Below are 12,926 nucleotides of genomic sequence, written 5' to 3'. Positions count from 1 at the left end.
AATCTAAATGATTTTTTTTTTTTTTTTTTTAAATCTGGAGAAATCATTCAGCATTGGAAATAACACAAGACATCAAATCATTCTACATCTATAACTAATTCTATTAAAATGGAATTTTGTGCTAAAATGTGAACCATTTAGTTTTAAATACATTTACAGTGATTTTAAATTTTTTTTATTGATCATAGGACTTCCTAAGGGAGTACTAGCATATATGTTCTTGGTCTTTTTGGATATTTAATTGCCTATATTGAAATCTCATCGGTATAAAGTAGTAAGAGTTTTTTAATGCAGGCGGGTAGCTCCTTGTGAAGTAGAGTAGAGGGTGTGTCTTAATGTTTGAGTATTTGTTTCCAGGTAACTAAGCCCAGTTTTGGGAAGTCAATTGCTAGAACAGCGTGGAATAAAAAGATGTACTTGAGTAATAGAACAGGAACTGGGTAGTGGTGAAATATGGAGGATGGGAGCTCCTGATCAGAAACTTTTTGTGAGGACTGAAAACAAGAGAGTGACAGGTAGTGACGACATGCTGGAGTTATCCGTACTCCAGAGTGCGGAAAATCCGTCCTGGTGAGGAAGCAGCTTGTTAAAACGGAACATAGTTCTTCACACTCCGCCAGGGAGTAGCAGGGTTTGATCTGACTTTCTGGGCTGCTCTTTGCAATAGGAGATGGAGCTTAGCTGCAGTGTGCCTTGAGGACCGTGGTCGTCTTAGAAACCTTGAGCTATCCAAACGTGTGTTCCTGGTGTATTCCAGTGAAGAAGAGAGGGTCGTCTGTACCGCACTGGGCATCCATCTTCACCTGAATTGACTCATCCTCTATTTTGTTAAGTTTTTTGGATACCGTCCCCTTGCCAGTGCATTTTTGAATTCTCAACCATCATATCTGTGAGCCTCCCCCGATGGAGGGAGAGAGACGAGCAGTGTCTTTCCTTGGTCTTTCTTATCCTTCCTTTCTTAAGTGTATTGGCAAAGATGAGGTCAATCAAAAAGCCTTTTATTAGAATAACGGGTTCTGAGACCTGTTTAGTGCTTACTCTTGAAACAAGTGGTTGGTCATGGACTGGTTGCTGAGAAGATGTTCTTTCCTCCTCACTTGTGCTAGAGAGTTTCAACAAACCCGATGAATGGAGTAGTTGATCACCCTGGAAGTGCAGACAAGCTGTTTTGGGTGCAGACCATTAAATGCAAGAGCATTTAATGTGAGCGGTATCATCTGAGCTGTTGTGGAAGACATACTGTCCTACTTACGGCTTGTATCATGCATTAAAATAACTCCTTTCTGCTGGGAGAGGTAGAAATCTTCTTGCCTATGTCAAGCTCATAAAAGTTATTTTTGTTTGTAGCAGAAAAAAAGCATCTTGGGTTTTTCACTGAAAAGATCTATTTGGAAGTTATTTTAATTTCTGAATATGTGAAACCAATTGATTAGTAAAGCTTTCCACAATCCTGAGAAAGTTGTACTGTCAAGTTAGAACATTTAATCCTAACTGTGAAAACTGAACTACACAGTAAAGTAAAACCTGCCACGGTTCCCTGCTCAGTCCTCTAAAAACGCAGGCGCTCTGATCTGCTTCAAAATGTGCCTTTAGTTTAGTGATTGTTGTTGTAATTAAGGGACTAGTTAGAAAAACTAACTGTCAGCTATAACCACCACTACAACACTTGCCAGAGCACACTGGAGAACCTGCAGCCAAGCTGGGTGTTTTTACATGCTTGCATGACAATGAGATATGGTACAGTCGGTATTTACTTTAAAGGAAACGAAGAAAAGTTAATAATTGTTAAGATTTTGCGTCGTGCATCAAGACCCACAGGAAAACTGAAAACCAGAGACATCTCTAACTTGCTGCTCCTGCTTTAAACAAGTTGTTATGCTACCAGGAGAGCCGAGATGGCTCAGCCGCGGCCGATCCCCTCTGTTTGGGACGCCCGTCTGAGGGTGGAGTCATCACCGCGTTAAACGCAGCTTTCGGGTGGCAGAATTCCAGCTCACTCAGAGAACTTTATTTGTCGGAGTTGCTCAGAAAATGGAACTAACAGCTTGGTTTCTCGTCAGCTGTTCACAGTGATCTAGATTATAGCGCACTCTTTGCTACCTTTTTTGAAGGTAAAAAGACTGATTAAAAGCCAAATACTTCCCTTTACCACCCTCCCAGTTGGTCATTTTTTTCACATAACGTCCTTGACTTGGCTCAGGGAGAATTGATGATCATCAGCACTTTCTGAAGTAAAGAAACAAAGTTTATTTCAGCTGTCAAAAATGAGGAGAACGTTCCTTACAGTGTGGTAAAGAATCACAGTCAAAGGTAAATTGTTCTGGAGAATTGCTAATGCCCCTTCATTTTTCTGTTTGAAAATTCCACCTCAGGATTTGAGCCGTTGACTGTAGGTAAAAACAAGCATCTGACAGCCTGTAGATTTAAATTTAAACATCTGTTTTGCCACTTTATTGTTTACCTTCTAGTTCATCTTTAAAACTCCTTCACCTACACGTTGGTCCCTCTCCAGTTCGGAAGATGTGCTCAAATCTGTAGGGGAACAATGTCTTCTCAGCTTGGAGCTGCTTGCACCGGAGAGGTGATGAAATCTTCATCCTTGGAGATGCTGAGATTTTAGACAGAGCCCTGAGAAACCTCACCAGAGTTGGCTCTGCTTTGAGCAGGGGTTGGACCAGATGACCTTCAGAGGTTTCAATTACTGTGCTAGAGTTAGGGAAATAAAAAAAAAAAACAAACCTTTTATTTCTGTGAGAGTAAGGCTGATGCTTCTGATTTTCTCACCTAAGGAAATGTAAGTAAGCCGTGAACAGCTGAACAGCATTAAAAAAAGAGTCTGCCAGGACTGGAGTGGGTGGTAAAGCCCAGTGACAATACCTGAGTGAGTCACGGTGTAGTTGCGGGTGATAATCTGCTATATACACGCATTCAGAAATGTGCAAACGCATCTATAAACCATTACGCCATTGCCTGGGGAGGGACTTGGTCTCCCCCTGAGGTTTTTGGCATTTGAGACGCTCTATTTTTGATGCTGTTAAATGCAAGTCCCTCTCATCATTTTGTTGGTGGCAAAAGTTTATAAACTGAACTTTTCCGCGCTCGTAATAAGGTGGTGGTGGTTTTCTTTCAAGACCAGTAGAAAAACACGGCTCTTCTCAAATGTGAATGCAGTGATGTACTGCTTGGTTTTCTCCCCTTCTGACCCTGTTTCGGTCGCACGCCGGTGTATGATCAGTATTCTGGGTATACAGTGCTGAGCCCGAAAAATGCTTCTGCTGAGGAGGGGTATGTTTGTTCTGGGATTTCTGCTGGTGGCTTCAGTTTATTTATTGATTTTTAACCTGTTTGTCATTAGTAAGTGTCAGATTTCTTCCCTCATGCTTCAGAAGATTCTGAACTGTTTAAGGATGACTCCTGGTTTCTGTTTGTCTTCTCCTTGCAGGCCTGGCAGCTGCGGTTCAGTCATCTGGTGGGCTACGGTGCCAAATACTACTCGTACCTCCTGTCGCGGGCCGTTGCCTCCATGGTGTGGAAGCAGTGCTTTGCCAAGGACCCCTTCGATCGGTAACACCAGAGAACCCGCTGAGTACAGCGAAATGTTGTGCTTCTTGCTTCTGGAAAGCAGGAAATAAACGGGGCCGTGCAGGCTGATGGGCTTTTAAAATGACAATTAGTTTATATGTTTTTCTTGATTTTAAGAGGATTACAAACCAGGAAATAACCACAGGTATAAAGCGTTCCTTGGGACACGTTCACTGGTGCGAAAAAAATTGTGTCGATGTTTTAAAATGCAGCTGTGCCAGTTGGGAGGCACTGAAATTCATATTTAGATGTAATTAGAGAGCTTGATTTTCATAGATGCCTAATTACTTGTAATTTGCTGTTGAAATCAAAGCAACTGAGAGTATTAAACAAGCTTCATGTCACCAGCTTCAAAGCTGAGCAGAGCTATCCTCATTTTGCTTTGCGAAAGTAAGAAGTAAATTGTGAGATCACAAATTCTGAGTATTTTTGTACCGTAGATGAATGTTCAGAGCATTGTAACAGAGCAGCTTTTCCCTGGCGAAGGCTGAAATCTTCGCAGATTCTCTTCTGTAAACGCCAACTTGTAGTCATACGTGTAAAATTTGTCCAGTTCGGTGACTCAGTATGATTTTAAATGTAGTTGGAATTTGAGGAGTCAACATGGAATCGAGGCAGTCATTGTTTCAGGGTGGAGAATTTCATGTGATCTCTTGTCTCTGCGTTCTGTAGAGATCCTAGAAGCAAACCTGGCTGGAAGCGGGACAGGTTGTCTTTGCAGATGGCTCTAACATCTGTGTTTCTGCAGGGCAATGGGTGAGCGTTATCGCAGAGAGATGCTGGCACACGGCGGTGGAAAAGAGCCCATGCTGATGGTTCAAGGTAGCAAAAAAGAGAACTGTTTAATTCCCTTGCTCAAGGAAGAAATGGATTAACCATATTTCTCAATTTATTCTTTTTAGTTTAATTATGATTTTCATTGGATTTATGAAAGAAAACTTGTTTATTTATGTAGTTAAAGTAATTTGAGTCATCATCAGTGGAACTCCTTGCGATACACAGAATAAAAGCGCACACAGATAGTTGGGGTTAAGTGTTTGCAGGGGCTCTATAAAGAATTTGGAGTAAGAGTATCACATACTTGAAGGATGAGCTGGTTTGGGATACAAAAAGTGAGTAGCTTTTACATACGTGGGATTCGTAGTGGATCTGGTGATCTCGTATACCAGAATTTGAACTTGTTTTGGCCGCCTCCTTTTAACATCATCACAATAACTTTGGGTGTATCGGTACTTTGAGTACATGTTCTCATGAAATGGAAGTCTGAAGACCGTGATGAAGAAACGTGGTTCATTTTTCCTCTTCATACTGTATTTGCCATTTGAATCTGGAAAATAACTTCTAAAACCCATTCATGGTGATAGCAAAAATATTGTACTTCAAATATTAAAAAAAATTTTGTCAGGAGAATGAAACGATTTAAGAAACTGCTGACTTTGTCTCAACTCTATCACTGAGATCAGGTGAGAGACCTCTCTGCAGTGCCGCAGTATTCAAAACAAACGTGTTTGCATTAGTGTCACTGCTCCCGACGGGAGCGCTTGGTAAGTACTGCAGCTGATAGGGCATCTTCCCGTTCGCCGTGAAACTCCTGCTCTGAAGAACTAACATGAATTCGTTGGCCTCCGTTCGCTCCAGTTCGGTAGGCTGGAAGCAGTGGGGTTTTTTCCAGCAGATAAGACAGTTGATGTGTCTGTATCTCATCAGGAGATTGGCACAGCTGCGTAACGAGAACATTTCGGTTCTTTGACCCAGCTGTTCATGTTTGAGGCCATACCCGCGGCTCTCCTCAGACCCATCGTGTGTTAAAGCAACTGTCTGTTCTCCGGATAGTCTACTTGTATTTCTGATCTACAGCGCTACTTTTCATTCAGCCTGACTTCGCAAACGTGCCTTTCTTTACTGTTCTTGAAGAGTCTGTGTTTGTAGCCTCAGAAAACTGTAGCCCACAAGAAGGGAGACTCCACAGCCTCTCTGGGAAACCCGTTCCAGTGCCTGGGTACCATCACAGGGGAGAGGTGTTTCCTGATGTTCACAGGGAACCTCCTGGGTTTCAGTTGCCGTTGCCTCTGGTCCTGTTGCTGGGCACCGCTGACAAGAGCCTGGCTCCGTCCTCTTTGCACCCTCCCTTCAGGTATTTATACACATGGATGAGGTACCACCTAGAGCCGCCTTTTCTCCAGAGCGAGCAGTCCCAGCTTTCTCAGCCTGGGAGAGATGCTCCAGTCCCTTCATCATCTTAGTGGGCCTTTGCTGGGTTCTCTCCAGTATGACCATGTCTCTCCTGTACTGAGGAGCCCAGCACTGGACACAGCATTCCAGGTGTGGCCCCCCCGATGCTGAGTAGAGGGGAAGGACCACCTCCCTCGGTCTGCTGGCAATACTTCTCCTAATGCAGCTCAGGATGACATTCTCTTTTCCTTTTTTGTTTGTGGCAAGGGCCCATTGCTGGCTCATGTTCAACTTGGTGTCCTCCAAAACTTGTCCAAACTCCTTTCTTGCTGGGTGTCCCCCAGCATATACTGGTGCCTGGGGTTGTTCCTCTCCGGGTGCAGGACATTGTACTTCTCTTTGGTGAAGTCTGCCCCATCATCCAGATCATTAATGCAGATGTTAAACAGGACTGGACTCAGTACTGACCCCCGGGGTACACTGCCAGTTACTGGCCTCCAAACAGACTCTGTGGCATTTGGCCTCGTCATTCAGGTAGCTTTTAATGCACCTCCCTCTCTGCTCATCCAGCATGTATGTCAACAGCTTCTCTGTGAGGACCTTGTGGGAGACGGCGTCAAAAAAATTGCTGAAGTACAGGTAGAGAATAACCACAGCTCTGCCCTCGTCTGCCAGGCCCATAGAAGGTTATCACATATCATTCATCATATAAGGTTATCAAGTTGGTTAAGCATGACTTGCCCTTGGGGAATCCATGGTGACTACTTCTGGTGACTCTTCTGGTGTTCCTGACCCTGAGAATGGTTTCCAGGATTAGCTGCAACTCCACCTTCTTAGGGGCTGGGGTGAGACTGACCACCCTGTAGTTCCCTGGGTTCTCTTTCTTGCCCTGCTGGAAGGCAGGAGTGACACTTGATTTTTTTCCAGTCTCTGTCACTTCTCCCAGTGGTCACGACTGATCCAGGGTTTCTGCGAGCTGCCTTGCAGTGCCATCTGCCAGTTCCCTCAGCACTCACGATGCAGACAGTCAGGGCCTGGGGGCTTCGGTATGCCCCGTTTGCTTCAGGAGTCCCTGGTGGGAGCCTCTTCTGTCAAGGGTACATCTTCCTTGCTTCAGACTATCTCCCTGGCCACTTCTGTATTCTCAGTTCCACTTTTATACTCTGTGTTTCTTTAATGTTACTGGAAACAGAAATTTTGAAGGATATTCAAGATCACAAAAATAACCAGAATTCATCAGCAGCTTCCTTGTCTGTGCATCATGTGACGTTCACTTGTAGATGGTGCAAAACTTAACCAGGCATGCTCGAATGACTGCTTGAAAGGTGGCAGGGAGGTGACTCTGGTCTTTTGACGATTTAACAATTTGATTGATTAGATCATAGAGGTTAAATCATAGAACACACACGATGGAAAAGCTTATTGTATGTGTATACTTAATGGCTCTGTATTTGTTACAAAAATTGATAATTTAAGGAGAGAAGTAAGAACAGTTACCTGATCTTTAATTAGTTTGGGTTCAATCAGCTTCTGACTCCTTTTGCTGCATTTTTTCCTTTCCATTACATATGTTCCAGAATACTCGATCATCTTTTCTTGGCTTTCATCAGTTGCAAAACTGTGCTGCCACAGCAGATGACCAAGCATCTTATTCCTGATAAAAGACAGATTCCACCAAACTTTAAAGCTTGTTGACTTTGCTCTTCTTCAGGAAACCAATCCAGGTTCTGTGCTCACTATTTCAAAACCCCTCGGTTCATAGGCTGTTATTTCGGGCATTTTTTTTTATATATATATCTAAAGAAATGTGCTTGAACAAGTCTGACTTTGGGGTGCACGTGTGTAGCCTCCCCCTTGCAGTGCTTCCCTGGCTCGCTGTGAAGTCAGCCCCGTTCTCTGGTGTTGGATAACAGATCACTTTGCAAGTGCGTTTCATTTATAGGGTTCCTTTGTGACGGTTGTCTTCTCAGAAGCTAGCTATTGTCTTTCATTTGTGCTTGGCTATGACCCCAGCTTTTCATCTTTCTCCCACGTGATTCCGAAGATGTGATGATTAGGGGAGGTAAAGGATCTGACCTGCCATCCAGTGGAGTTACTGACAAGATTCCTGTTTGAACTAGTCTTTAATTAGAAAACACAATATGCCTTTTTTGTTGTTTGGATTTGATTGTCTTGGCATTTGCTTCCACTAAAAAAAAAAAATACCAAACCACAAAGGCTTTGGGAAACCTCCTTTAACATTTTCAGGAGTGACCCCTGTTATCTAACTCCCTTGATAATCTACAAAATACAGGAACAGTCACAAACAGAGCTGTTAAAAAGGGAGCAAACAATGCTTTGTCCAAGAGGCTGCTGCTTTTTTTTTTTTTTCTCCTTAGAGAGAAAATAGTTTCTCCTAGGAAAAACTCGATTCCTCTGACATTTTGGGTTGGCCACGTGGCTCTTGCAGACCCTCTCCTTCCCCGAACTGCGGGGCATTAGGGATTCCAGGTTCCTTTAAAGACACGTACCGTAGGTGTCCTCTCATGTCCGGCGGTGTGCCGCTTGCAGGTCTGAACAGGATTGAGGTGTGCACCATCCCTCGCCCTCTCCCTTGGCACTCCCTGGCTGGAAGGAACCCCAGGTGCATGGGCAGAGGGAGGATTGCCGTGTGAAAAGTACTGGGTTGGACGATGTGGGAACTGACAGCGTGGAACATGTCCTGGAGCGCGTTTCTCCTGCAGTTTTGATGCAGTCGCATTGCTCTTCGGGTCTCTGAGGAAACCCTTGTGAAAACACCCCTGAAGTTGTGCTCCCGATTGGTTAAGGCAGGATCACACCGCAGGCAGTTGCAGTCAGCCGGGCGCACGCGTGGTGACCCAGCCAACCGAATAGGTAAACAAACACGCGTTTGCTCCAATGCAGTTTGAAAATCTGTTTTTCCCTGCCTCAAACTGTACTTTGTGGAATAATTATGATTTGAAGAGACTGCAAAAATCTTCAAATAACGATTACATGTCTCTCTGCAAGAATAAGAAATCTGCATACATCCTAAAAGGCAACATATGTTAACTCAAACTACACAGACCCAAAATAATTAGTGTTCCAAAGGGGCAGAGGCCAAATTTTGCCACAGGCTTTATTCTTCTCCCAATTTTCCGTGATTGTAGGTTATAGCTAACCATCTCTCCAAGGGTGTGGTTAACCACAGTGCTGTAATGTGAAAGAGAACTTCAAAGCAGAGAAGATAAGCTATGCAGTCGCCTTAGGCTTGGGAGAGACTGAGCTGAAATAAAAGCTGGGCTGAACGTATAAAATACACTCCTGGATTTTAAAACTGCAACCACCAGACCTTGTGGACATCTTACTAAATCATTTAGACTGAAGTGCTGAGTACTTGCAATATATCAAAGCCGATCTTGCTTTGATATATTTTAATAGAGTTTAAAGGGAGAAATTACTATTCTTAACACATCTGTCTAGAGGAAGGGGTTCAGACACAGAAATACCATCAGGGTCTGTTTCTTTTGGAGTTGTCTACTCTAAAATCTGTAGTTACTTACTTCGTAAGCACATGAACATTTTACTACAGTGGTACTTCAGCAACGACCTCAGTTACTCTTCATCCTTCCCTTGCAAAAGCAAATTCTGCTAGTGTCTGCTTTTGATGTCCGTGACGGGAAAATTGCAAAGCAGGAGACCACTAACACATGAAATCTGAAATCTGCTTGTTACCGACACTTGGAACTACTGGGTAGGAGGTTGTTTGACATCACTATTGCCAGAATGGTTTTGAATTCTCTTACAAACCATGTGAAGTCCTAAGATGATCCCAGCGCCAGTCTCTTCCCCTGATTGTTACACCGTTGGCTTTTCTTCTTTTGCAGTGTGTTGATAATCACAGTTTAAGAATTGTCCACAGCAGAGTAAGTTTTAGTGTGTCAAGAGAATTGGCTAATCATCATCCAGGGGCTGGTTTTTTTATCAAGTCAGTATTGGAAGAGGGTGTTTTTGTATTGTGATGCTTGGGGAGTGGTGGTTATGTCTGTTATGGCTCTCTTTAGGTACTGTCTACGGAGCATTACAGTCATCCCTCCCTATGGGTATCTGATAGAAAAGGGAATATTGGCTATAGAATATGGTTCTTTTGTAGAGCCACGTCTTAAAAATTGTAAGGATTTCACCAGCTTAGGATTTTTACGCCTGAGCTAGTCATCCAGGTGTCCTTTCCAGGATATGTTCTTCTAACGCACATCTCATCACGAAGGAGCCTTCTGACAAAGGTGAGAGGAGTGGTACCCAGGAAGCTCTTCCTGCTGGTCAGTCTCTGGAAATCAAGTGAGTTAGTTCAGATTTAAATGTCTGAGGCAAAATGAGGCCAAAAAAAGGCAGAACGAATTGCACTGTCGGGACTGGTCTGCTCCAGCCGAGGGTAAGACAAAGCTCCTGTAGTCATGCGTGACAGTACGTGTTCCAGTGGGCTGCCACCCATGTCACCTTCTTAAGGCATTCCCTCATTTCTGAGAAAACTGCAGGAAAATAATAGGAGTTTAAACCGGACTTTTCCCAAAGCTGTTAGGGAGCAGATACGCATGTCCCCCAGCCGGCCCACGCCGGACCCTGAGAGAGGGAGTCTGCAGGAGGCCGTGGCGCTCTGGGAGGGGAGGTCAGCAGCTGGTATCTGGGCACATCTGTTTCTCGGCCCAGCATGTCGGAAGATATTTGTCATTGTGAACTAGAAGTAATTCTGCGTTAATTTTACTAACGTTAGAGCAGATGACAAAGTACTTGGAAATATTAATTCAGTTCTCTTCCATTTTGAAAATAGCTGGATGCAAACTTGGTTAACAGCATTTCAGAAACCCCCGTTATAGTCCAAGTCTTGTTTTCCTTTTAGTGCTCAGTATTCATCCGCTGGGTCAGGGCAGTTGGTGTTGACACTTGCGACATGTTTAAATGGGATTGAAATGGGAGTCTATGAGGTCTTACAAGAAAATTCTTTTTGATTGCTCACACAAAATTACCTCAAGCTGGTGTGTGAATCACTGGGTTTTGAATCGTTGCGTTATAGGAAAAGATTCCGGTCTTTTAGCAGCATGCAATTAGAATTTCCACTGATGGCAAAGATTGTGGAGGATGTGAAAGACTGCAGAATCATGTTCAGTAGGTGTGTTGATCAGAAAGGGTAGAACAAGGTTATATTTACCTTGGCAGTTGTCAGAAAGAGCAGATCACTTCAAAGAAGTGCACAGATTAAATTTTACATTATTTGGCAGCCGTACTGCTGGTGCAATTTTTTCCCCGTGGTGCAATTAAGGCAGTAAATTTCCATATATAATCTTGAAAATGTTAATAACAGTGAGAAGACCAACATTACATTAATGTTAAATACGAAGAAACATCTGAAAATAATTTACAGTGTATATTCTCATGGTTTCTAAAAACTGGGATTCAGGGGAGGAGGGTCTGAGGTTTATAGAATTGCCTGACTAAGGCCGGAGCATGGTGCTTCGTTGTGCTGATCTCCCTGCCTGGCGTTCTGTAGCCGTGTGCTACAGCTAACAGATGCACTGGTTAAAATTCTTACTAAAAGGTGAGTCCTGGTACTGTAAAAATGGAAACTAGAACTGCAGTGCACTGGAAATGCTTTTATTCAGGCACGTTTCATGCCTTGTGAGAAATTCCAGAGATCTTTGTGCTTTAAATCCTAAGTTAAATGTTTCTAAGGTGTGTTACACTTGGAGAAAATATGTTGGGTTTTTCTGGCTCTGTCAGACCTGAGTCTCAGCAGATGAGGATTATAATGTGTCCGCTCAGTCACTGGTTTTCTCCATCCTTTGGAAATGACTGCGCTGATGGTTACAGTGCTTTCCGATGGATGTAATTCCCTGCTTAAGCAAGATTGCAGTGATAAAAACGAGTTAACAATCTCCAAACCTGTCAATTCTGCGGTAACGTGTAACAGGGAGCTTGGAGAAATTAAATAATCCCTGTACACTGTCACTGCACTTATTTCCTGACAGAGAAGCACGATAGCCGTTTCAGTCCTACGGTGACGTTAAACATCTGCTGCAGTAAACACCAATACTGACAGAGCTGTCGAGGGCATCAGGTTCTTGCTAAGAGTCGCTTGTCTTGGCTTTGTAGGTATGCTTCAGAAGTCACCTTCAGTGGAAGATTTTGTGGACGCCCTTGTTTCAGACTTAGACCAGGACTTCGAAACATTTATCACGGACTCATAAAAAGTTCAACAGAACGGAATTCTTTCATGGAAGATTGCAAACGTCTTCATAATCATGGATAAAATATTGTTGTGACTGGTTTTGCTTCTTGGTGAACACTTGTAAGAGTTTGAATATTCATGCTGGTGGAACGGCAATAAATAATTTCATTGGATTACCTGGTTTCATTTATGAAGATGATGGCTTTCCATTGGATAGGAGCTTAAAGATGGAGTTTGAGAGAACTGTTAGAACTGTTAGAAAATTTGATCTTGTTGGAACAGCTGATTGAATGGGAATTGAACTCATCTTTAGGGTTAGTGGAGTGGTTTGGAACGCCCATTGGACTCAGTATTAGGACATACCTGTGGAGTGTCGTGACCCAGAACTGTTTGCATGGTCTTTCTCACATGCCCATGGAATATTCTTTAAACTTGTTTAACCCTGTTCCTCATGGGAATTCTGCACTGGAGAAAAACTGTGTTTGCAGCGGAGGGGAAATTGGAAAGCAAGATGAAGTGGGAAACTAGGAACAGTATTTGAGATAGGGGACAAAAAGATAGGAGAAGAAAAACTGTAGTCATACAGGTATGTGATGGGAAAAGGGTGTGGAGGAAAGAGATGCCTTGTGACAGAGGAGAAAGAGGGACAAAGGAGTAAAAGAGGTACCCCACAAATGTTTGCTGGTGGAGGATCGCATGGAAGGTGGCCGTGCTGTTTGTAGCTGCCGTGATCCAGTGGGTGTGGATCATGTGTGGCCATGTCTGTAAGTGAAAACACTACGTTTTGTTACATGGAGCCACTGAGCAGGTGGTCTTTGGGTTTGGAACGGACTGTTCATTGTATCGGCTGCCTAAAACGGTTGGCAGGAGGAGTGGAATTTACAGGGTGCCGTAAAACTGGTCTTGCTATTGAAATAGGTTTTTAAATATCCAGCAGAGTTCGAGTTGAGTTCCGAGGCTTACCTTTTGC

The 12,926-nt window shown here is 43.4% G+C and overlaps 1 protein-coding gene across 1 annotated transcript in view; it reads left to right on the top strand.

Annotated features, from left to right (window-relative positions):
• The window catches only part of MIPEP (mitochondrial intermediate peptidase), a gene marked incomplete at its 5' end in the record, with an annotated part of 66,345 nt that extends 54,370 nt beyond the window's left edge, over window positions 1–11,975 (top strand). The window contains 3 exons of the mRNA XM_010130982.1: window positions 3,443–3,564; window positions 4,331–4,404; window positions 11,881–11,975. Of these exons, the coding sequence (XP_010129284.1) occupies window positions 3,443–3,564; window positions 4,331–4,404; window positions 11,881–11,975 (291 nt within the window). The remainder of the gene's footprint in view (window positions 1–3,442; window positions 3,565–4,330; window positions 4,405–11,880) is intronic.
• Window positions 11,976–12,926: the final 951 nt, after the last annotated feature.

Source organism: Buceros rhinoceros, unplaced genomic scaffold, assembly GCF_000710305.1.
Source record: "Buceros rhinoceros silvestris isolate BGI_N320 unplaced genomic scaffold, ASM71030v1 scaffold4432, whole genome shotgun sequence".
NCBI classification, from domain to species: Eukaryota; Metazoa; Chordata; class Aves; order Bucerotiformes; family Bucerotidae; genus Buceros; species Buceros rhinoceros.
The sequence above is the reverse complement of the archived record's forward strand: the minus strand, read 5'-3'. Positions and strand labels throughout refer to the sequence as shown.